At 48.9% G+C, this 24265-nt stretch overlaps 2 protein-coding genes, 1 long non-coding RNA gene and 1 pseudogene across 4 annotated transcripts; 2 read left to right on the plus strand and 2 right to left on the minus strand.

The window, feature by feature from the left end:
- Positions 1-961: 961 nt before the first annotated feature.
- On the minus strand, positions 962-3505 carry PRR30 (proline rich 30). 2 transcript variants are annotated; one of them, XM_060650872.3, is made up of 3 exons: positions 3146-3505; positions 3017-3068; positions 962-2762 (listed from the first exon to the last, which is right to left on the minus strand). In XM_060650872.3, the coding sequence occupies exon 3, from the start codon at positions 2403-2405 to the stop codon at positions 1206-1208; it is 1200 nt and encodes a 399-aa protein (XP_060506855.2). In that variant the 5' UTR covers positions 2406-2762; positions 3017-3068; positions 3146-3505; the 3' UTR covers positions 962-1205. The 2 variants fall into 2 exon arrangements, with proteins under 2 accessions (XP_060506855.2, XP_060506862.2); XM_060650879.3 differs by lacking the exon at positions 3017-3068.
- Positions 3506-13879: 10374 nt separating this feature from the next.
- LOC132690455 (small nuclear ribonucleoprotein-associated protein B pseudogene) lies at positions 13880-15344 on the plus strand (annotated as a pseudogene).
- Positions 15345-15367: 23 nt separating this feature from the next.
- TCF23 (transcription factor 23) lies at positions 15368-23273 on the plus strand. Its single transcript, XM_060650906.3, has 3 exons — positions 15368-16384; positions 16972-17214; positions 19010-23273. The coding sequence occupies exons 1-3, from the start codon at positions 16175-16177 to the stop codon at positions 19187-19189; spliced, it is 633 nt and encodes a 210-aa protein (XP_060506889.1). The 5' UTR covers positions 15368-16174; the 3' UTR covers positions 19190-23273.
- Positions 17208-19854, minus strand: LOC144615964 (uncharacterized). The gene is made up of 3 exons (XR_013554799.1): positions 19747-19854; positions 18992-19083; positions 17208-18645 (listed from the first exon to the last, which is right to left on the minus strand). It is a non-coding gene; the product is annotated as an uncharacterized LOC144615964 (long non-coding RNA).
- Positions 23274-24265: the final 992 nt, after the last annotated feature.

The raw sequence follows: 24265 nt of genomic DNA on the forward strand, positions 1-24265 counted from the left end.
AAGGGAAGCAAACAATAATATAGAAACAGGGAGGGGGACAAAACATAGAGACTCTTAAATATATAGAACAAACAGAGTGTTGCTGGAGGGGTTGTGGTGGGGAGATGGGTTAAATGACTAAGGGGTGTTAAGGAATCTACTCCTGAAATCATTGTTGCACCATATGCTAACTAACTTTGATGTAAATTAAAAAATAAATAATTTTCAAAAAAGGAATGTAACAGACACCATCTACTCCCCCTCACGTTTCCCTCAGGAATTTGACAAAAGACCTGATTAAAAATAAGTAGACCATAAAATGTATGGCCCACAAGGAATGGTATGGCCATAGACCACACCTCATACAGTGGAAACAAGCCAATCAGGAATGGACAACCCAGCACCTAGAGCTATCAAGCCAATAAGGGTAAAACCTGAGAAGGAACAAGGGGGGAGGGAATGGGTGTGTGTGGAGGGGGGGTGGGGGGCAGCGACCAGAACCTTATAAAAGAGAGACCCTTGCCTATAGTCCACGGACATTCACTTTCGAATGGCCCCTCTCTGTAAAGAGAGCTTTCATACTGTTCTTCTTTCTGATCTTAAATTCTAATAAACTTTTACCTGCTACTCATTTTGTGTCCACCTCTTCATTCTTTGAAGCGGCGAGACAATGAATCCCAGGTATGGAGGTAAAAAATCCTGCAACACTAATGTGCACTCCGAGGAAGGGGCCCACGGCTTCATCTTTGGGGATGCCATTATCTGTGCCACCAAACTGAATTAAACGTGTGAAGAGCCTTGCAGAGCCCTCTGAATATCTCAGGTGCTCATGCCTTATGGATCCCATGCCGTCCTCAGATATATGGTAACAACTCTCCCCGGCCGCTCTGGTTCCTTTGACTCTCCCCCTCCCCTTCTTTAGTTGTGGCCGCCTGTAGGTTCAGCTACCCACTGTGTCTGCTGTGCAGGACGCAAACACAAGTTCTGCAGGGTCAGGCTTTATTGGATACACTGAAGGCTGAATGGGGTCTCAGGTGCCCTTCGTCCTCTTCAGCCAGGAGAGAGCAGACTCCATAAGGGGCTCCCAGGGTTCAAGGCTGGAGAACACACCTGACCTCCGGCCAGCCAGCCCTTCAGGGAGTCTCGGGGGCTCCCTGAGTTCTGGAGCCTGGTGGGGGCAGTGGGGTTCAGAGGAGGTACTCCAGGGAGCCTCCTTGTCTCTGGAACTAGAGTGGCGACTTTCGGAGAATGGGCTCTGAAGAGGCAGGACTCTTTCGGGCAGAGGACGGCCTGGGCTTCAGGGAGACAGTGGCCTGTTTTGGTGCCTGCGGTAAAGGCCCTGAAAAGCGCGTAGAGTGTGTAGATCTGAGGCTCCTGGTGGGGGAGGGTGGGCCCCGGGCTGGATCTGCCCGCGCCTGAGCCACCGGTACGTGAGCTGCTGGAGCCTGGGACGCCCGGGTTTGATACCCATGGGCCTGAGCGGCCTTTCCCTGTGGACCTACTTCCTCTGGCCTTCTTTTTGGCAACAGGTGCAAGGCCCTGGCCTGGCCCCGAGGCAGGCGGAGGCCGAAGCCAATGCCTAGGCGGAGTGGTCCGGATTCCTGGCCCTGCGCACAGGGCAGTAGTTGGGGGAAGGCAAGCAGCCGGGGTCCGGTCTTGTACCTGGGGATGGGGCACGTGGGGCTGCGGGGCTTGAGACACACCAGGCATATAGGATATTCCACAACTGGGGCCTGGCCAGTTGTGCCTAGCCACAGGTGCTGCAAAAGCAGTAGCCGCAGGTCGTGTGCAATGCGGCGGTGCCCCAGATGGACCACTAGGGCCTGGGCCAGGGCTCCTGGGTCCATGAACTCTGCAGGGTCCCTCTGGCTTGCCGCGCATCCCCCCACCACCCCAGGGGACCCGGTGTCCCTGTACTGATGCCAGGGCCATGTCTGCCTCTTCACGTGGACCCCAGGAGAAGGAAGGCTGGGGGCCGGGGAAGTGACAGTGGAGCTGGGGTGGTACCCTGGGTTGGAAGGAGACAGACAGTGAGAGTGGGGGAGAGAGTCGTTCTGTAGCTGAGTGGGAGAGGAGGAAGAAGTAGGAGGAAGGGAGGGGTATAGCTGGTGGGTGGGAGAGGAAGAGCGTGTGAGGGAGAGAGAGAGGTAATTCTGATGAAAGAAAGTGGGGGAACTTGGGAGGGAGGAAGAGTAGGGATGTAGGACAAAGTCAGAACTTGAGTCAGAGTTGTAGAAATGGGAGCCAGGAGAGTGGGACCGTGGGGGAGGGGAGCAAGGTGGGTGAGAGGGAGGGAGCGATGGCTGGGGAGGCAGAGGCTGCAGGTTGCCAGAAGACAAGTCCACAAGTTGTGAGGAGCCCTGAGGGGGGCGCCCAGGGGGTGCTGTGTTCTGTAGCAGCACCTCGTCCTTGTTTTGAGGCAACATGGCCTCGAATCCAGAAGGGACTGGGGCCTCAAGACCGGAGATTAGAGACCTAGCAGAATCAGGACAGTATCTCTGAGGCCAGACCTGGCGGAGAAATCAGGGCCTTCTGTGCGCAAGTGTGACTCCAGCCTGGTGTCGGTGCTGCTGTTGGTTGAGGACAAGGAGACACCCAGCCCTGTAGCACTAGGCTCTCCGAGTGTTCAGGCAGGCACTTGGATCTAAACTTGGCCTCTCACTTTGCAGTCAGCCATTGACGAGGGATATATGGGGATAGAGAATCAGAGCTGCCTCTTGGGAGCTGAGGGGCAGCAGTAATCATCTGGGTGGGCCAGGGAGGAAGAACACAGCCCATGGGACCTGTAGAGAAAGAATGAGAACCTAAGATATTGGGAGAATTGGTCCATTTCTGGCTCTGAAGGCTGATTTACTAAGACCCTGAATCCATGTCACCCTTGGGGTCACAAGAGCTGGCAAAATGCTCCATGGAAAGTGAGAGCCGAGGAGCAGAAGAAGGGAGGCGAGAGGTAGAATGGAGTTGGAGGAGGGGGCTTAAGGATGGCTGCTGAGATGGGACTAGAAATTGGGGGTGTTCTGGTGATGTGAGCTCTTACCAATGAGGGTTCCTCCAGGCTGTTTTGCAAGGCACTTCAGCAATTGAGGGAACTTGGGAGAAAGAGGAACAGTCACCAAACGGTGGATACACCCCCCTCTGTCCCCAGTATCTGTCACCCTAAACTCACTCTGACTCAGATTTCTGTTGGAGCCGTGCCCTCAATGCTCCTTCAGCCAGGAGGAAGTCTTCTGTTACAGGCTTTTGCTGTACTCAACCTGAATCAAGGATTCTGCAAGCATCCTGGTTTCCTGCCCACTTTGGTTTCCGTGACCCCTCGTCACCCCTAATGCCGATGTCCTCTGGCTCAGCTTGGTCCTGGCTGAGATGGCTGAGCACACCCAGAAACAGCAATACCAGTGGGGCCAGCTGGTGAAACCCTGTGGAAGACCGGGCTTCGCCTAAGGGGTGGCGTTGCCACCCCCATTGGGAGCCAGGAACCCCATTCCCTGGGGGAAGTTCTCCCTGGCATCTAGTGCCTATGTCACAAAGGTCAGGTGCTGACATAATACACTCTCCTCTTCAAGGCTCTAGGGCCTTCTTTCAGAGATCATCAAAGGCTGGTCCTTGACAAAACTGAGACAGACAAAATTCTTTGGGGCACTCGGTCTCCCTTTCAGGCCCCAATCCTCTCCCTGCTCTCTGCCCATATACTTTACACTTCCTACCCCTTCCTACATCCAGGGTCCTCTCCAACCACACAGCCTATGTGGGCCAGGCTCTCCCTTCAATTTGCTATTTTCTTTTGCTTTCTGAGCAGTGTTTGTGCTCTACATTGGTTCCCCCATTTGGGATATACTTCTATAGTTTAATAACTATTTTCTTAGCAGCTTTAATGAGATATAACTCATATACCATACGGCCCACCCATTTAAAGTGTGCAATTCGCTGTTTTCTAGTTTACTCACAGGTTGTGCAACTATCACTTACATCTAAGCATGTTTTTCTTTTTGATGCTATCTACATCTAGATAGATGATAGATATAGATATATCCTAGTGGTGTTTCTCTAGAAAATGGTTTCATTTAAGGTATCTATTTTTATTGACATATAGATTATATATATTTACGGTGATAGATAGATAGATAGATAGATAGATAGATAGATATTATAAGAAATTGGTTCATGTATCTATGGAGGCTGAGAAGTCCGAAGGTCTGCAGTCTGCAATTTAGATATCAGGAGAGCCGATAGCATAGCTACCCCAAGTCCAAAGGCCTGAGAACCAGGAGAGCAGATGGTGTAAGCTCCGGTTCAAATCTGAGCCCAAAGGGAAGAGAAAACTGATGTCCCAGCTTGAAGACAGTCAGGCAGACAGAGTGAATTCTCCCTTATTCTGCCTCTTTTGTTCTACTCAGGCCTTCCATGATCTGATGAGGCTCACCCACATCAGGGAGGCAAGCTGCTTCACTCAGTCTACCGATTCAGACATTAATCTCAGCCAGAAACACCCTCACGGACACACCCACATTAATGTTTAACTAAATATATGGGCACCCCGTGGCCCAATCAAGTTAACACATAAAATTAACCATCACAATATACAACTGAAAGATTAGATGCCCTTCCAAGGGGCTATGATACCTGTATTAAAGGAGGCTTTGCCCATATCAATATTTCTGATAGTCTTTTTTTCAGGTGCCCTGGAGGTTTTTTTTTTAGTCCAGGGCAAGTCATGATAAATTTAGGAATGAGTAAGAGTCGTGGCTTGTATAAAGTGACAGAAGGGCACTTATGGGTGGTGGGAAAGGAAAACCAGGCAAGATCTCAGACACATCAGTTTTACTGAGGAGTTTTACGGAGGAGTTGAGATCCAGCCTTCAGGACCCTAATTACTTGGTTTGTGCTTAGTAAACCTTTACGGACTGAGTGAACAGAAGTTCTCCAAGCATTTGGCATCCAAGGTGGAAATGTGATATTGTAACGGACTTGTTTTAGTTTGCTAGTTACTTCCTGTTGTAGATATCATCTACCATGCACTCTTCCCTCCATCCGTTTTCTAACCCTGGGCAAGAACACTGTGTATTATTTCCTTCAAATGCTATATAGCATGACCCTTCCGGAAATTTGCAAATGTTTCTTAAGAGGATGGACGGATGAATGAGTAAATTGATAGTTATTTAAGAGAATTTGACCTTTGCACTCTTTTCTTGTCCTTTCTTTTCTGTTTGAGTTGTACATATGATATGGTAGGAAGGGGCTGTTTACAGAACTACCTTGAGTATTCTTGGAGAGATCATAATTATAAGAGAGGTGTCAGATAACTGCAGATAGGTAAATAATTTATTCAAAAGGGGGAAAAAGACAAATTCTAGGAGCTCAAATCAGTTTCTAGTTGCTTGCTAGGAAAATTTTATTTTATAATTTCTAACGTTTACTCATTTTTGAGAGAGAGAGAGAAAGTGTGCACAAGCAGTGGGGAGGGGCAGAGAGAAGAGAGGGAGACAGAGTCTGAAGCAGGCTCCAAGCTGTCAACACTGAGCCTGACCCGGAGCGAGAACCCACAAACAGAGAGATCATGACCTAAGCCGAAGTAGGATGCTCAACTGACTGAGCCACCCAGGTGCCCCGGAGGAAAATTTTAAACTGGATTATTAAACAGAATGTACGTGAGCCCTGAGAAAGGAAACTGATGATCACAATGGCCAGAGTTGATTCAAGCAAAACAACTTGTGGAGAACATACGGCCATCTGGAAGTGGCATATATGCTGTGTCATCAGGGAAAACAATTATATCTGGCTTTTTACTTTCCAGGATGAGAAATGTGCTCTTGACGTTGCCAGCTAAAACACAACAGCCTAAAGTAAGCTCCAGAATACCAGTTTTTAAAGAATAGTTCACGCAGACGGGAAATAATTCACTCTATAGTTTCTCTCTATAGCCTAGGTATTTGGGAAGACAAAATGTGATCTGAATCCACATCATTGACTTACCATTGGAAATCATATGTTGAAGGGACTGACTCATTGCTTTCAACATCATCAGTATCCTCAAATCATATAGACAGACCTGCCTGGGAGCCAGAAAGATGTTTGATGCTTGGTCTCTGAACAAGGGAAGCTGAGAAAATTAATGAATTAATTGCCTACTAGCATCCAGCTAAGGGGGTTAGTTTCATTCACATCAATAGAAATACTCAAATAACGTTGGGCAAAGTTCTATCTTTTTTGAACAGTGCTGGGGTGAGCATGATCAGATTTGCCTCCATGACCCTTCTTTTCTTACTCTTCCAAAGTTGACTGACATATTCTTTCAAACTGGCTACTAAGGAGCCTTGTTAGATGAGAATTGAAACCTGCACACCTGTGCTCTGACCTACTGTGAGTTGCTTTTGCAGTTCAGCAAGGCAATATACTTCATCCCTAAGTGTTTGTAGGTACCCACATATACTCCTTGAGTACTTACCGCACATATTTTCCCACGTTGTTTTTATTTCCTACTTTGTAAATGAGTTTTATAACCTGGGAATGATAATAATCCCTATGTATTTTTTACGTTTATTTAGTTAAGTAATCTCCGCACCCAACATGGGGCTTGAACTCATGTCCCAGAGATAGGCAGCCACAGGCTCTTCTGACTGGGCCAGCCAGGTGCCCCTCCCTACATATTTTGATTTCATCAAGGCGTTGACTATTGTGCTGGAAAAATGTGAGCCAGCCAGTTGAACCACTATTGCTTTTTGCCTTTTGTCTCGTATTGTTCTTTGAAGTATACAAATGATACGCAAATAAATTTCAGTCTACAAAAGCCAAACAATACAGAAGTATCCAGGTAAAATTTAAAAGTTCTCCTTGGCACTCTTCCCATTTTTACTCTCTCCAGGGATCTTCACTGTTTGTCCTTTACTTTTGGATTTATCTAATATCTTGAGTTTATTAACTATAATTCAGTATCTCTGCTTATATATCTCTGTTTAATCTATCAGTTACTGAAAGGGGTGTGTTAAGATCAACTATAATTAATTTCTCTGTTCCTACATTTCTGTCCATTGTGCTTGATATATTTTTGAGGCTGTGTTATCGGGTGCAAAAATGCGTCTATGATGACTGTCATCTCGTTCCATTGTTCTTCTTATCATTTAGCAAAACACAAAAAACTTTAAGATAAGCCAACCAAGCTTTCTCCTCAAGAAGTTGGAAAAATGAACACGAGGGCAAAAGTGAAGAAATGAGAGGGAAGAAAGTAAAAATGATCAGGCTAAAAATTAATGACACAGAGACTTAAAAATAATATAGTCACCCTCATCAGGGTGGCAATTACAGAACAGAAAATAACAAGTGTTGGCGAATATGTGGAGAGATCGGAACACTCGTACACTGCTGGTGAGAATGTAAAATGATACAGGTACTATGCAAAACAGTACGGTAGTTCCTCAAAAAATTAAAAATAGAATTATCGCACGATCCAGCAATTCCACTCTTGGGTATGTGCCCCAAAGAATTGAAAGCAGGGTCTCAAAGAGATACTTGGAGACCCATGTTCATAGCAGCATTATTCACAGTAGCTAAAAGGTTTCTACGACCCAAGTGTCCAGTGACAGATGAATAGATAAACAACAATTATACATACATACAACGGAATATTATTCAGCCTTTAAAAAGGAAGGAAATTCTGATACTTGCTTGCAACACGGATGAGCCTTGTGGATGCACAAAGTGAAATAAGCCAGTCACAAAAGGACAAATATCATATGATTTCACTCATCTGAGGTACTTAGAAGAGTCAAATTCATAGACACAGAAAGTTCAATGGCAGTTGTCAAGGGCTAGGATTAGGGAGAATGGGGAGTTATTGTTTAATGAGTATAGAATTTCAATTTTGCAAGATGACAAACGTTGTGTGAGTGGGTGGCAGTCATGTTTGCACAACAGTGTGATGTACTTAACGCCACTGAACTGTATACTTAAAATTGTTCAAAGGGTACATTTTATGTTATGTCACAATTTTTTATAAATAAACATTTTTTTAAATATATAGAATACTTTTTAAAGAATAAAGGCTGGTCCTTGAAAAGATGGATAAGTGAGGCACACTTCCGGTAACACTTACTAAGAACAAAAAGAGAGTTGGGTACAAATGAAATACAGGACAAAGAAAAGGGGTGGGGGAAGCATCTAGACACATAATGGAGATTTAAAAATAAGAAGGGACACCTGGGTGGCTCAGTCCATTAAGCATCTGACTCTTGGTTTTGGCTCAGGTCATTATCTCACAATTCGTTGGTTTGAGCCCTGAGTTGGGCTGCACGCTGACAGTGGAGCCTGCTTGGGATTCTCTCTCCTTCTTTCTCTGCCCCTCCCCTACTCATAGACTCTCTCTTTCTCCTGAAAATAAATAAACTTTAGAAAAAGAAAAGAAAAGAAAAGAGAAAAGAAAAGAAAAGAAAAGAAAAGAAAAGAAAAGAAAAGAAGGGGGCGCCTGGGTGGCTCAGTTGTTAAGTATCCAACTCTTGATCTCAGTTTAGGTCATGATCTCATGGTTCATGAGAGCCCTCATTGGGTTTTGCACTTGGGATTCTCTGTCTCCCTCTCTCTCTGCCCCACCCACCACTTACATACACACTCTCTCTCAAATATAAGTAAATATTTTTAAAAAATTCTTTAAAAAATAAGAAATACTTGAGGCATTAAGAGAAGTATGAGTGACTGTTCTAGAGGCGGAGGGAGAAGGCTGCTCTTCCTGTCCCCTCCCACTGAACCCACAGCCAAGCAGAAGGATCCTGAGCTTGCCAAGCACTTCTTTTTCAAAGGGACTTCCACCAGTATCCAAGAGGTCGTTGTTCCAAGTATAAATAACAACTCCTGAGAGATGGGGCTCAAGTTCTGAGGTGAAGACGATCCTACTCTGCATCCACTTCCTCGCTACACCTCAGTGAGAGCCAATTCCACCCAAGTGGGACTGTGCCTGGGCTTCTTCCTCAGCCGGTGATAGTGGGGGCTGATGGTGCTGTGCTGAAACAAAATCCAGGAAGAGGAGAACCTGTCATCAGCACTAGACGCCAACATAGAAGCCATGAGACCCAACTTCCACGAGTTACACTAGCTCCGGGGACCATACCTATGTCTGACCCAAGAAGTAGATATCCCAGACCAACTTCAAGAGAATACATGATAGAGAAGATGGGACTTCACCCATCTGCTTCCTGTATTCCCCCTAAAGCCCACTTGGACCCGTGCGGTAGAAGCTGTCCTTGCTATATCCGTGGCCTCGCTGCTGGAGATGAAGCACAAGGCTATGACAGAGTTGCACTCCACAGAGCCACCCACACATGCGTCTAGGTAGAACCATGCCCCAGAGATAGCCAAGAACAGCACGGACCTGAACTGTGCCCTGGAGATGAGTTTCACCACGCAGAACCCTACTGCCTTGAAGACCAGCTTGTTGAGTTCCAGTCTGCCTTCTCTGATGCCCACCAGGGAACCTGTAAGATGATGGAGTACTAGAAATGACCTCTGCACCTTCTGGCCTGGGAGGCACCACTCCTTGTACATCAGTCTCACTCTCTCCTGGTTCACCACTTGGGGCTTTGTGGACACTGTTTTTCGCTGTGGAAGTTTTCCTTTCTACATCAGCATCCCTGCTATGGATGCAGTGCTGAGGCGGTAGACTGACACTCCCAGGTTCATCTGACCATGACCTTGCAGTCCTTCTGAGGACGGAGTCTTCAGGTGGAGGAGCTCCCTGAGGGTGTTCAGATCACCTAACTCTGAAAAGGCACTTGGCACAAGAAGATCTGTTTCCACATAGCTGCGAGTGTGGCTTTTTTCTTCCCTCCTACTTTGTGTCCTGCTGAGGCTCAGAAAATTTGGAGTCAGACCTCCCTCCTTCCCTGATGGGTAAGTTCCTACAGAGGGAAAGAGATCATACCCCTTTACCATACGGTAAGGGCTTCCACAGGTTCTCCTAAAGTCTGACGTTGGCATGGACCTGATTAAATTTCAGATGGAAGCTTCTGGAAGTCTGCCCTATCAACAACTTCATGTCTTCTGAGAAAGAATATTGACCTGAAAGCCTAGAAATGCCCACCATTCATTCCATGGGCTACTCCTCATCTCACAGATGGTTAGAATGCAAGAAACTCAGGACTGCCCAATGAGCTCCCTGGTGGTGGTAGATTTTTTGGGGGGTGGCTTTTTGAACCTGTTCTCCGGAACTTGGGATGGGAGCCCCTGTTGACTTTTAGCTCATCACTGGAAGATTGGTGTCTGACACCTTCAGAGTAGCTACATAAATATAGGAGGATAAAAGACAATTCTTTTAGGTCTAAAAAACATCTTTTTGCTCTATCCTTCAAAATGATGTTCTTCTGTCCTGAGGTTCTGGGCAGTTCTCTCAAGATTAGAACGCTCTCTGACTGCAAAGGGGCTATACTTCCCGTAGATGACCTTGCTCTTTAGGAGTGCCATGATAGTTTCTTATGATCTTGAGTTTCAACAGCAAAAAGGTTCATGTCCTAGGAATGGTTCTTATGCCTCTTAGAAGGTGTGGGTCTTTTGTGCAGATCTTGGAGATGTTTCACATCAGTCTTAGCCTTGCAGTCCAGCCACAGAACTGTTGGCCTGTTAGAGTCTCTGAAGCTTTGGGTTTTACCAGAGATCCAAGGTCATGCCCATTTTGTGGGCCAAGTGTTGTTCTTGGGCAAACTGGCCATTCTCAGAGTTCTACACTGTTCTCAGGGCTGAGGAATGCTTAGATTTTTTAAAGAAAATTTCTTCTGGATAGAACTTTTGTTTTTTTTCTCATTTCCTTGGAGATACGTTTCTAAGAGCATTTTGTTCATTAAAGTGTTAGAATTCCTTAATGAAATGGCTAAATTCAAAGAAATACATAATACTAAGTATTGAAAAGGAACAGGCACTTCAATCAGTCAATAAGAAGCCAAAGAAATTGAATGAAAGTTAAAATTTCTTCCCCTCTTCACCAAAAGAAAACCAGTCCTCGTGGTTTTATAAGTAAGTTTTACCAGACTTCAAAAAAGAGTTAATTTCTTTTTTTTTTTTTTTTTTTTTTTTTTTAAGAGTTAATTTCTATATTATGTAAAAAGTTGTTTCAGGGGCGCCTGGGTGGCTCAGTCAGTTGAGCGTCCGACTTCAGCTCAGGTCATGATCTCACAGTTCGTGAGTTCGAGCCCCATGTCGGGCTTTGTGCTGACAGCTCGGAGGCTGGAACCTGCTTCGGATTCTGTGTCTCCCTCTCTCTGCCCCTTTCCCACTCATGCTCTGTCTCTCTCTGTCTCTCAAAAATGAATAAACAAAAAAAAAAATTTTTTTTAAAGTTGTTTCAGACAATAGGATAAGAGCAGCTAAACATCTGACTGTTAGTTTCAGCTCAGATCATGATCTCATGGTGGTGAATTTGAGCCTTGCACTGGGCCCTGTACTGAGCATGTAGCCTGCTTAAGATTCTCTCTCCCTCTCTCTCTCTCTGCCTCTCCTCCCCACTCATGCTCTCTTTCAAAATAAATAAATAAACTTAAAAAAATACTTTTACTTTTAAATTAAAAAAAAAAATTAAATAGAATAAAAGGGAGAGCTACCCAGCTCATTTTATGAAGTTAGTGTAACCTTGATACCAAAACCAAATAATGACAGTTAAAAGAAAATTAGAATCTCATTTCACTTATGAGATGGCTGTAAAAATTCTAAGCAACATATTAACTATACGAAGCAGAAAGTATATTTTTTAAAAAGTAATCACAACCAGATGAGACTTATCACAGGAACTCAAGCAAGATTTGTCATCAGAAAATACAACAAAATAATGTGGGGTGCCTGGGTGGCTCAGTTGGTTGAGTAACGACTTTGGCTACGGTCATGATCTCATGGTTTGCTTGAGCCCCACGTCGGGATTTGTGCTGATAGCGTGGAGCCTACTTTGGATTCTCTGTCCCCCTCACTCTCTGCCCCTCCCCACTAGCACTCTATCTGTCAAAAGTAAATAAACATATAATAAAAAGAAAATACAACAAAATAATTTAACATTCATAGACTGAGGGAGAAAAATCATGATTGTATCTCAGCTGACGGCAGAAAAGCATCTGATAAAGTTCTACACCTAGTTATAATAATAATAAAAAAAAAAAAAACTACCAAAAACCTCTTAGCAAACAAGGAATAGAAGGATATGTCCTCAACTTGCTAAAAGTTATATATCAAAAGCCTACAGCAAATAGTATGCTTAATGGAGAAATTCTAGATATGTTCAGTGGAGGGTTAGGGGAAGAAAACAGTGCCAGCTACCACTATTTCCTGTTAATGTAGTGTTGGAAGCACAAGCCAATGCTCTAAGGAAAGAAAAAGAAACAAGTGTAAAGATTGAGAGGAAGAAATAAAACTGTCATTTTGTATCTACTCAGAAAAGCCAATGGAAGCAACAGAGTTTTAAGACTAATAAGAAAGCTCAGCAGGGTTGCTGGATTCAAGACAAACTTTAACAAGCATTTCTGTACAGCAGCCATCATCAACTAGAAAACAGAATAAAATAAAAGCATTTGCAAGAGCAACAAAAACTGTGAACTAATTAGTTCAACAAAACTGTGAGCTATTTCACTGAAGCAAGAATACACAGACCTTCATGGAGTAAACTATCCAATTAATAAAGGATATAGATGTTTAAAACAAAATGAGAGGGGTGCCTGGGTGGCTCAGTCGGTTGAGTGTCCGACTTCGGCTCAGGTCATGATCTCGCGGTCCGTGAGTTCGAGCCCCGCGTCGGGCTCTGTGCTGACAGCTCAGAGCCCGGAGCCTGCTTTGGATTCTGTTGTCTCCCTCTCTCTGCCCCTCCCCCACTCAGGCTCCATCTCTCTTTCTGTCCCAAAAAAGAAACATTAAAAAAATAAAATAAAATGAGAGACATTTCATGTTTTTGGAAGGACTGACTCAAAAGTATAAAGATGGCAATATTCCCCCAGTTAACTCATTTACTCAACAAAATCTCAATCAGAATTTCAGTTGAATTTTACAGGAACCCAATGAGTTTTCTCTAAAATCTATATGGAAAAATAAGGGTCCAGAAATAACTAAATCAACCTTCCAAAATAAGAGTAAAGAGGAGAGTTTTATCATTCCAAGTAGTAAGACATGCTGTCAAGTCAGAACAATAAAAGCAGTGTGCTGTTAGCTCAAACACAGACAAAAAGATCAGCAGGACAGAATAGAGAACTCAGAAATTGGCTTTTATACGAATATGGGAACTTATCATATAATAAAGTGGGAGATGCAACTGAACAGGAAGAGAGAATGGACTGTTCAGCAGATGATGTTGGGATAACAGTCTCCCTATAAGGAGAAAATAACACCGGCTCCCTATATGGAGAAAAATAAAATGCAATCTCTACCAAGCACCACACACAGGATGCTTGAACTTGTCAGTTATCAGATAAAGGCAAATTAAAGCAGCCCTTTATAGCTCTCCCACCACAAAACTGGGAATCTGGTTAATATCAGGTGGTGGTGAGCACGTGGGGCTCTAGGGTCCTGTGCAGTGCTGACTCGGCAACTGTTCAGGATGATGGCACTCTGGCAACACTTAGTCGATTAACCCAGCATTCTGGTCCCAGGCCTATGTTGTTTTGTTTTGTCAATCTTGCATAGATCCGGAAGGACACATGCAATGGTATCATGATGGCATTTTTGCGGTGGTGATGAGTTGGAAGCAATCTGGATGTCCATCCCGGGGTCTCTGGGTGATCAAAATGTGATGGGTGCACACTGTGGGGCATCCTGCAGCAAGTCAGAAGAAGGGGCTTAAAAACATAGGATTGGACTTCCGGTAGTGGCAGCGGGAAATGGGTTACCAGGCGGTGTCTAGGCCTGTGCCGAGGGGAATCCAGAGGGAATCGGATCCATCAGAACCGTCACTATGATGCCTGTGGGCAAGAACAGCAAGATGCCGCAGCACATTGACTGCAGGATGAGGTGTCTCCTGCAAGATGGCCGTAACTTCGTTCACACCTTCAAGACTCAACAAGCATTCGAATTCAATCCTCTGTGACTGTGATGAGTTCAGGAAGTTCAAGCCAAAGAACTCAACGTAAGCAGAAAGAGAAGAGATACTGCTTTGGAGGGGAAAGCCTGGTCTCAGACGATAGTAGAGGGACTTCCTCCCAGAGATACTGGCATTGCCCAAGTGCCACTTGCTGAGCTGCTGGGGGTCCAGGCAGAGCTGCTGTCAGAGGAATCCCAACTGGTGTTCCAGGGCCCCAGGTTCCTACAGGACTTGCTGGACCAGTCAGAGGGGCTGGTGGGGCACCCAACAGGTGGTGACCCCGCAAGGAAGAGGCATGGTGACAGCCACTGCAGCTGCTGATACAGCCAGCACTACAGGGGACCCAAACCAGTGTCTGCCTGGCCGTGGGGGTCCTCCCCCACCTATGGGCCAAGGGGCACCCCCTCCGGGCATGATGGGCCCACCACCTGGCATGGGACCTCCCATGGGTCCCCCAGTGGGGATCGCCCCTGGACGAGGAACTTCAGTGGGCATAGCCCTCTGGGGATGTGGGCCCCCTCCCCTGCAAAGCAAGGGCTCCTCCCCTGGGAATACACCCACCAAGACCCTAGACTCATCATGGCCCCTATAAGTTCCCTCGCTATTTCCTGAAAGGCTGTACATGGTCCTTTTACTTCCTTTTGGCCTGTGAAACTAGTTCATAATAAACTCTTAAGATTATAAAACAGAGGCACCTGGGTGGCTCAGTCAGTTAAGTGTCCAACTCTTGATCTTGGCTCAGGTCATGATCTCACAGTTTGTGGGATGGAGCCCCGTGTTGGACTCCCCAGCTGACAGCGCAGAGTCTGCTTGGGATTCTCTCTCTCCCTCTCTCTCTCTGCCCCTCCCCTGCTCACTCTCTCTCTCTCTCTCTCTCAAAATAAGTAAATAAATGTTTAAAAAAAACCACAAAGAGGGGCTCCTGGGTGGCTCAGTTGGTTAAGCGTCCAACTTTGGCTCAGGTCATGATCTCACGGTTCGTGAGTTCGAGCCCCGCATCAGGCTCTGTGCTGACAGCTCAGAGCCTGGAGCCTGCTTCCAATTCTGTGTCTCCTCCCTCTGCCCCTTGCCCACTCATGCTCTGTCTCTCTGTGTCTTACAATAAATAAATAAATAAATAAATAAATAAAACCCACAAAGACCTCTCGTTAGGATGGGAAGACATGTGCGTAACCCACCCAAGGCAGAACACCACAGGGCGTGGGGCCACCTTCCAAGTCCACCTGGCTGCCTGGGCTCTCATCCCAACCCCGTCACTTACTAGATGTTTGATGCTGGGTGAGTTGCGTCACCTCCTGATACCGGTTTTCCCATCTGTAAAATGGGGATGTGAGAGTCTCTTTTTCTTAGAAGTTTGTCCTGAGAAATAAGTAAGAGAATACGTATAAGGTACTTAGTGCAGTGCCTGACCCAGAGTGACCTAAACGCACCGAGCTTTGAGGAAAGTAGCCAGGGTGTGGTCACGCATCAGTTAGAATACCCATGAAACAGGGAGACATGGGCTCTCGGCTCTGTGGGGTTTGAAGAAATCTTCACGAACGAAGGGCATAACCCAACAGGCGAAGGTAGCTTTTCCCTGGCAGAGCTGGAGGAAGATATTCCAGGGGATGGAAAAGCACTAGGTTGGAAATAGGAGGCCCGCTTGGGGGGATGGGGATTAGTGCCCCGGGGCTGGAAGGTCAGGTTCATTGGCAAGGGGAGGAAAGGTCCTTTTAGGGATGTGTGCAGGCACCTTTCTGGCAGAGGAGGAGGTTCGGGGCCCTTCCATTGGCTTGAGCCTCAAAGCTGGAGTCGCGCGACCATCGCAAGACTACTGCGGGGTCAGGCAAGTCTCCGCGAAGGGAGCTCCCTTCCCGCCATCCTCTGGCCTTCTGGAGCGGGGGGGCCTCCTCCCAGGACTTGGCCACTCCCAACATCCAGTACCCCCACCCCGGAGCCGGGTGGGAGGCAGGCAGGCAGGCAGGCAGGCAGGAGGCTTCTTGCGGGGGCTGTGCCGGGTGGGCGGTTTTCCCAGAGCAAGGAGTGAAGCGCGACTGACTTGGCGCCAGCTCCCCCAGATACAGACATGGTCGGCTGGGTGACCAGCCTGCCCAGTTAGCCCGAGCCCGGGGGCTCCCTCAGGCACTGTGCTCCCATCCTAGGGGCCGCAGCACCACCTTCCACGGGTGTGGCATGTCACGGAGGGAGGTCAGAAGGCCACCAGCCATGCCAGGAGTGGGGCAGACCCCGGCAAAGGCCAAGCTGCGGCTGGCAGCAGGCACTGGCAGGAAGAGGAGCCGCCCGTGCGGGACAAGGCAGGACCTGTGGGAAGAGACAAACTGGAGGGACCAGATGTGGAGCAGAGCTGCCCCCAGCTTAAGAGGGGCCAGGGCTCCCGGCAGGGTAAGGAATCACTGGCCCTGTGGAGGGAGTGGGGAGGCAGGAGGGGAGGGGCTGAGGCGTCACCTCTGCTGGCAAAGCCTCACTCAGTATGACCGTCCCTTCCCAAGAAGGGGACACTGGCACCCGGGACTCCACGGCTCCACACTTGGGTGGTTGGGATAACCGAGCTGGTCTTACCCAGGGCGCAGCTCAGAGAGCTCCTTTTTCCTTCTCCGCTGTAGCTGCCTCTTCATGTCAGGACCTGGCTGGGCAAGGGTCAGCCCTACAGAGCAGGGGTGGCTCTGTGCTCCCTGTGGGCCCAGGGCACCCCGACAGCAGGATTCAGACTTGGCCGTGGGTGCAGCAAGGGCTAGAGCGTTAGGAAGAGTAAAGGACTCTCAGCTTCTGAGCTGCCATCTGACCCCAAGTGAGAGCCTCTCTCCATTTCCTCAGCCATAAAGCAGGGCAGGACTGAGAGTGCACAGAGAGAGCGTGAGGCCCTCGGGTCTCTGCTGTTCGGCGCATGGCTGCTCACACTAGAGCGTTCTTAGAAACCAGGGGCAGATGGGGATCCAGTCAGACCCACTCACCCGGGGTCCTCTCTGCAGAGCGAGGCCAGTCCCGAGAACGCTGCTCGGGAGCGGAGCCGCGTGAGGACGCTGCGCCAGGCCTTCCTGGCCCTGCAGGCCGCTCTGCCCGCCGTGCCCCCTGACACCAAGCTCTCCAAGCTGGATGTGCTGGTGCTGGCCGCCAGCTACATAGCCCACCTCACCCGCACACTTGGTCGGGAGTTGCCCGGCCCCGCCTGGCCACCCTTCCTGCGTGGACTGCGCTACCTGCACCCTCTGAAGGTAGGCCACGAGCTCAGGGCCTCAGGGAGTGGGGTTTGGGATGGACTGGACTTAGGCCCCCGGCCCTGAGCAGAGCTGACACTGGGACCAGCTGCTTCCTGCTCTCTCGGAGGGAGAGGAGCCAAGGCTGGCTCTTGGGACTGCGCTGACCTTGGGTGTAGTGGGGGTGGTGATTGGAACTGACTTCACGAAAATGCGGTTCCTCCAAGAGGAGGGAGATTCACAGAGTCCCAGGACTCTGGGGTGCCTAGCGGCAGGGGAGAAAAAGGAGCGGTTTCCGGGGCTGGGGCCTGGGAAAGGAAACCGCACCAGGAAAGCCCTAGATTCCAGGGCACACCACCCCTTCGTACAACGCCTTGGTGTCCCCTGGACTTCTGCCGTAGGAGGGATCCCCCTCTGGGAGAACAAGGTCTAAGAAAGCCTCATTCTAGAAGCAATCAAGCTGGGGTCGGGGAGGAGTTTGGGGGGTGCTTCCTGCAGGCACCACCTCCCCAGACCAGGACCTACCTTTTCGGAGCCTCGGTTTTATCAGATGTGAAAGGGAAGAGAACGTGAGCCTTATTTCTCCTTCCGGGGCATGAAACGAGATCATGAAGGAAAAATATAATTAACAATATTCACCATCGCAATAACGGCAATAACATCACTTGGGTGCTCAAGTGATGTCAGGAGCTGGGCTTAGCGCTTCGGCCATCTCTACCTTTTAGTGCGCACAAGAACCAAATGAGGATCACTTTCTAAGTGAGGAAATCGAATCTCAGGGAGAGTAAGTGGCTAAATGCAGTTTGAACCCAAAGGCGTCTGACCTCAGAGCCCATGCTCACAGCCACCAGGCAGGCCAAGGGGACGGCACTGTAAGTTGCTGCTTGCAGAGTGTAACTGTTATAGAGGAAGGGCCATGCTTGCCCTCTCAGGATAGATACAGCACTGTGATGGGGTCCACCTTGTTTTTATAGAGGATACTTTCACTATCTCTCGCCCTGAAACACAGTTCTGAAACGTCTTGAAAACTTGAGATTGTTTTCTTCCATGCAAATATAGCTTAAATGCAAGAATTCGAGACTACGTGGGGGCAACTCTGAAATACTGACGGGGGCATAGTCACTTCCTTAGCTGTAAAACGATGAGCAAAGTAAGGCCCTTGCACGTAGGAGGTAATGGATACGTGTGTTGAAGAAAGAACAGATGAGAGCTGGTTTAGGTCAAGAACTTGGGCAGTTTGGTGGGATAGGATAGTTTGCTGGGGGCAGTGCCCCTTCAACTCCCCCGGTAAAGGGGCTGCCAAGAGGAGGGGAGACCTCAGGGCAGAGTAACCTGGTGTTTTGGGGTTGTCCACACCCCTGCTGGAAGAATGGGTGATTTTGGGAGGTCCCCAGCTTAGACGGACAGAGCAGCACTGATAAGTGTGGCCAGAGGCACTTGGGCGGGGGGCTGGGCAAAAGAAGAGGTCGGGACCGGTCAGTACCAGGAAGAACCTCTCCTTGCCCTAGTCCTGCTGCCCTCCCCACTGCCTAGCCCCTGGCCATTGCCAACACTGCCATCCACCTCCCTCCCCACTATCGGGGGGCTCTGTTCAGGGCCCTTGCTCTCCTCGAACAGCTCCTTATGGCCACCAGGCTCAGGTGGTCAGGAGAACGCATGGGGCCATAAGTGGCGGTGAGTCCGAGACCACTATCAGAGCAGTGATGAGGGAGGGCTCAGGGAGGGGGCTAAGGAAGGCCATGTTTGGGGTGCCAAGGACTACAAGGGGCTGTAAGAGTGAGTATTACTCACTTACCATCCCCATGTCTTGCAGAAGTGGCCCATGCGATCTCGTCTCTATGCTGGAGGCCTGGGGAGCTCTGGCCTCGACTCCACCACAGTCACCACCTCAAGCCAAAGAACAAAGGAGGCGGAGGCTGGGCCCCAAGTCTCTGAAGAGGCACACGCTCTCTTTCCCACGAAGCCACTCTCACCAGCTCTCGGGGACAAATGAGTATCATACTTGCCCTTTTCTCCTAGACTACAAGTCGAGCTTAGGGACCTGGATTCTCTACCAGCCCTGCCTGTCTTCACTCTGACTCTCAGCCCTCGGATCAGACGGACTCAGGTTCAACTCGCAGGTTCCAGCATGCAGACCAGGCGAAGCTGCGGGCCCTTCAATGGGAGGGGACTCAGAAGCACCGGTGGGGGTAGGGGGGGGGGCGCAAGTGCTCATCTGGGCACCCGGGGGGTGACTTCTCAGTGGCTCCTGCTGTGGCAGCTGCAAGGGAAGTGGGAGAGGAAGAGGTTTGGCTGGGTTGGAAGTTGAGTTAGGGCACCCTCCCCCCCGCCCCGCTTTTCTCCCCTAAGCTTCCCACAGACACTCGGAGAATGCAAGGACAATGACAAGGCTGTGCAGGTGCAGAGGTAAAGGCCTAGGACGGCAGCAGCTGCGCGTGCTGGTGGGAAAGTCTAGGGCCAGACATGTGCGTGTGAATAGAACTGGGCCGGGTCACGTGGCCAGATCCTGGTGACACGGGGACCTGTCGTTATCGCTCCACAAACCCTTACCTGATGGCGAAGAAGCAGCGGGGAATTTAGGAGTCTTGTCCGCATGATGGTCTCTCCAGCAGCCCAGCATCACTACATTTCCTCCCTCTCTGGGCCCCGAGACCTTCCACTCTTTTCTTGGTATGACTTATATTTACAGGTTAAGCCAGAAAAACCTAAACCTACATTGCTTGCATTCCAGTTTCCACAGAAACTTTTAGATGGTCCCAGCTGCCTAGTTTGAGACGATCTTATCCCAGAGGCAGGTCTACCGGAAATGAACCAGACAGCACCTTGCATCTAAAGGATATTGATGGGCCTGATTACATCCTTGAAGGACCTTAGAGAGAGAACAGATATCTTTTCCAGAGGATGATAATTACAGCCTTCTCTTTCCATTATGTTAGAAACCCAACCTCCAGGACAAACAAGATAGGCCTGGGTTCAGTGGGTTCTTCGTATGATTTTGGCCTGAGGTCTCACTGGCTCTGGAGTTATTTCTACCATCTGGCTACAGACAACTGCCCCAGAGGCAGCTGTGCCCCACAGGCGCTGCCCTCCTAGGCACTCAAGTCTTGCCACGGGGTGCCAGAAATCTGTTAGAGCTTTAGTGGAATTTCTCTCTGGCTCTGAAGAAATAACTTAAGGACTAATCACAGAAGTCTACACATACTGAAAGTAACTTTCCTTTCCAGATCAAGTATAGCTTCAAACCCAAAGGCACCTGAAGTCCAGACAGAGAAGTAACCAGCTTTTTTTTTTTTTAATTTTTTTAAACATTTATTCATTTAAAAAAAAAATTTTTTTTAACGTTTATTTTTGGGACAGAGAGAGACAAAGCATGAACTGGGGAGGGGCAGAGAGAGAGGGAGACACAGAATCAGAAGCAGGCTCCAGGCTCTGAGCCATCAGCCCAGAGCCTGACACGGGGCTCGAACTCACGAACCGCGAGATCGTGACCTGAGCTGAAGTCGGACGCTTAACCGACTGAGCCACCCAGGCGCCCCTAACATTTATTCATTTTTAGAGACACGGAGCACGAGCAAGTGAGGGGCAGAGAGAGAGGGAGACACAGAATCCGAAGCAGGCTCCAGGCTCTGAGCTGTCAGCACAGAGCCCCACACGGGGCTCAAACTCACAAGCCAGGAGATCGTGACCTGAGCCGAAGTCAGAAGCCCAACCCACTGAGCCACCCTGGCGCCCCCAGAACCAGCTTTTCGTTAAACATCAGTGCCTCAGAGCGGGAGGGGATGGGCCAGGCCGACCCTGAATGGGGTAGACTTAGAGACACCGTTGCCACTGTGAGACTAAATGAGGTTCTGGGCAGGCCGGGAGTGGCCAGAGGCCTGGGCTCTGAAATGACGAACCACGCCTCCTCCACGGGGCTGGCCAGGGCCTCAGGGGAAAGGGGCCGAGGGGTGACTCAGCAAGTCGGGGTGGAGGCTGAAAAAGACACACAGCGCGCCAGCCACAGGCTGCATGGGATGTGGGAGAGCGGCTGATCTGTGGCTGGGAGCCACGGGGAGAAGGTCTCAGCCAAGGCCGAACTCGTAAATCTACCAGGTCCCCACCGCGGGGCCTGGAGAGCTTGTGCAGAACCGCTTCTGAGCAGCTGGGTGAGGCCAGGCAGGGGCAGGAACCAGGTGCGGGTGGGCGTGAGTGCAGTGTTCTCCACGAGACCATAAAAGTCCAGCTTGAATATTCTATTTTTAAAGCCAAATAGTAATGTCTTCCTGGTTGAGTCTGAAGGTGGTTGGAAGAGGAGCAGATGAATTTCCTCCCAAGCTGGTGGCACAGTCTTTTTCTGGGGACGAAACTGGGAAAGCTCGTTTTAGGTGTATGGAGGCTGCCCCAGCCCACCCCCCTCAGACTCGAGCCTTTGCCCAGCAGTATCAGACCCCCTCCTGTGCCTGACCCCGTAGAGACAAGGACAGCAAAGGAAGATGAAGCTGGCAGAGGGTGGCTGAGGAAGGACAAGCGCCATCCCATCAATACAAGTGGCTTAGGCTGCCTCAGGCTCTATCCGGGCAAAGCTGTTTTCCTTCGTGCCCAGGCCAGTCTGGGGTCCAGAGGCCGTGGCCTCCAGCCAGAGAGCACCCAGCACAGGCCACGTTGCCAAAGGGCTCTGAGAAGGCAGGCAGAGCCAAGGGAAGGACTGGAGCATGAACGTGAAGAACCAGACGAAATGTCAGGTCAGAGACTTGGATCCACAAACGAACCAGAACCGGGAGTTCTTTGCCTCTGCTGCAGACAAAGAAAACACCTGCTCACTGGGAAACTTTTTATTCCCACCAGGTCTAGGGGCATGCGGTAGGCAAGAGTAGTAAGAGGCAGGTGAGACTCGGGTCCAGAGACAGCTTGGTCCCCTGGGAACAGGGGTATGTGGGAAAGAGGCTCCAAAAGGAAACAGAAGCGCAGAGGACAACACGTCACTAAGGTGGCCTAGCTCAGGAGTCAGAGGGATGCCTGGCCCACTTGGTTAGCTTTTCCTGCCTGCCCAGGTGCCCAGGACACGAGGTGGGAGGGGAGGAGGCAGTGATGCTAGGACGGCTTCCCCAGAGTTGGATGTGCATTATGTTTCCTGATGAGCGGCAGAGCCGCAGGGCAGAGGCTCGGGCCATGGGAGAGGGAATGGCTAAGGAGAGGGTAGAGACCGTCGATTTACCACTTGGGAACTAGGTAATTAAATTGCAAGATCTAGTCTTCTCTGAGAAATTTCTTTTCTCTTCCTTTGGAAGGCGCCTGGCTAAGTCACATGCCATCGTTCTCCCTCTTTTGTGGCACAAGCCCTAAACTCAGGGCACCTGCAAGCTTGGTATTGTAGATCAGGAGCTGGCTCACTGGCCACAGCATACCAAATCCAGCCCACCTCCTCCCTCCACCCACCATGTTCCTGTAAATAAGTTTTTGTGGGAATACAGTCACATCCATTTGTTACACATACTATGGCTGTTTCCTGATACAGCACAATTGAATAGATGCCATAGGTTAAGCCTAAAATATTTATAATCTGGTTTTTGAAGAAAAAGCTTACTGACCCTCGCTCTAGATCATAGGTACTAAAAGTGTGCTCTGGGAACTCTGGGGGTCCCTGAGGCCCTTTCAATGGTCTAAGTGGCCCAAACCATTTTCTTTTCTTTAATGTTTATTTATTTATTTTGAGAGAGAGAAAGCATGATGGCCTGTGCACAAATTGGAGAGGGGAGGGACACAGAGAGAGGGAGAGAGAAAGAGAGAGAATCCCAGCAGTCTCCACACTGCCAGCATGGTGTCCAACATGGGACTCGATCCCACAAACCTTGACATCATGACCTCAGCCAAAACCAAGAGTTGGACGCTCAACCGACTGAGCTATCCAGGCACCCCTAAAATCATTTTCATAATACCAGGCACTATTTGCCTTTCCTTACTCTTCTCTCACGAGCATAGCAGAACGTTCCAGAAGCCATACAACATGATATTGCAACAGATGGAATGTAGAAGCAGATAGGAGAACCCAGCTGTCTATTGCAACAGACATTAAAGATATTTGCAAAAATGTAAAACAATGCCACTCCTCTCACTAAATATTTTCCAATATGGAAAATAATTATTTTTCATGAAAACATTATATATATTCACATACAGTGGATTAATTAATGTAACTTTTAAGTAACAGCAAGATGTCAGCTGTTGAGCAAAACAGAGGACAAGAGACCACCTTAACTACCTAGGGCAGGAGCTGCAGGATTAGGTGCAACCTACAGAAGGTACTGGAAGAAGGTGACCACCAGCCACCAGTAAGGTATTAGCAGGGACGGAAGTGGGAACTAAGGACCAGTGCATTGAATAAACTGAGAAGTTATGAAGGGGCAAAGACAATTGAGGTTTTTTTTAATCTGAAAAGAAACAAAAATATGATCCAGAAATCAGAAGAAGAACAATCCTCCACAGCAAGGAGGCTAGAAGGAGAAAAACAAATTCAGTAAATCAGACCTAAATCACATCAGTTACATCAGGCTGCAGTGGGCTGGAACCTCTGGGTTGCCGCCAAGTTGGATGAAAATAGATTCTATGTTTCACATCTCAGAAACCACAGCTAACTGCAGGCTGGGTGGCAGAGCCCCTGGAGCTCCTGGTACAAATACAGGCACACTCTCTATAAATGTGCTTGGGGAGGGAGCCAGCCATAACTGATGCACCCATGTCGGGTGAAGAGAAAACTATGAAGGTCCGATGGGCTCTGAGAAGAAGTACAGCAGCATAAATCAGAAGTTGAAGCAAAGCTCAGTTATAACCGCTGAAGTGTGGGCATGTGCCAAGCCTGCTGAGAAGGGCTACATCTCATCGCAAGAAGCCATCGGCCCTGATGCTGGGAGGGCTGCCAGATGTGTGATGTGCCAGTCAGCAAAATTCCTCCTCCTCCACGGGCAAGGCTGGTTGAACGTGCCGCTCTAACACAGTTCTAGTACTCCACCATCTGGCCAAGGAAGTGAGCCTCCCCTTGACCAGTCTCGCCTATCTTGGCAACAATGTGCCACCACCATTAGTTCCCTGGACA

This window comes from Panthera onca, chromosome A3, assembly GCF_046562875.1.
Source record: "Panthera onca isolate mPanOnc1 chromosome A3, mPanOnc1 haplotype 2, whole genome shotgun sequence".
Lineage (NCBI taxonomy): Eukaryota > Metazoa > Chordata > Mammalia > Carnivora > Felidae > Panthera > Panthera onca.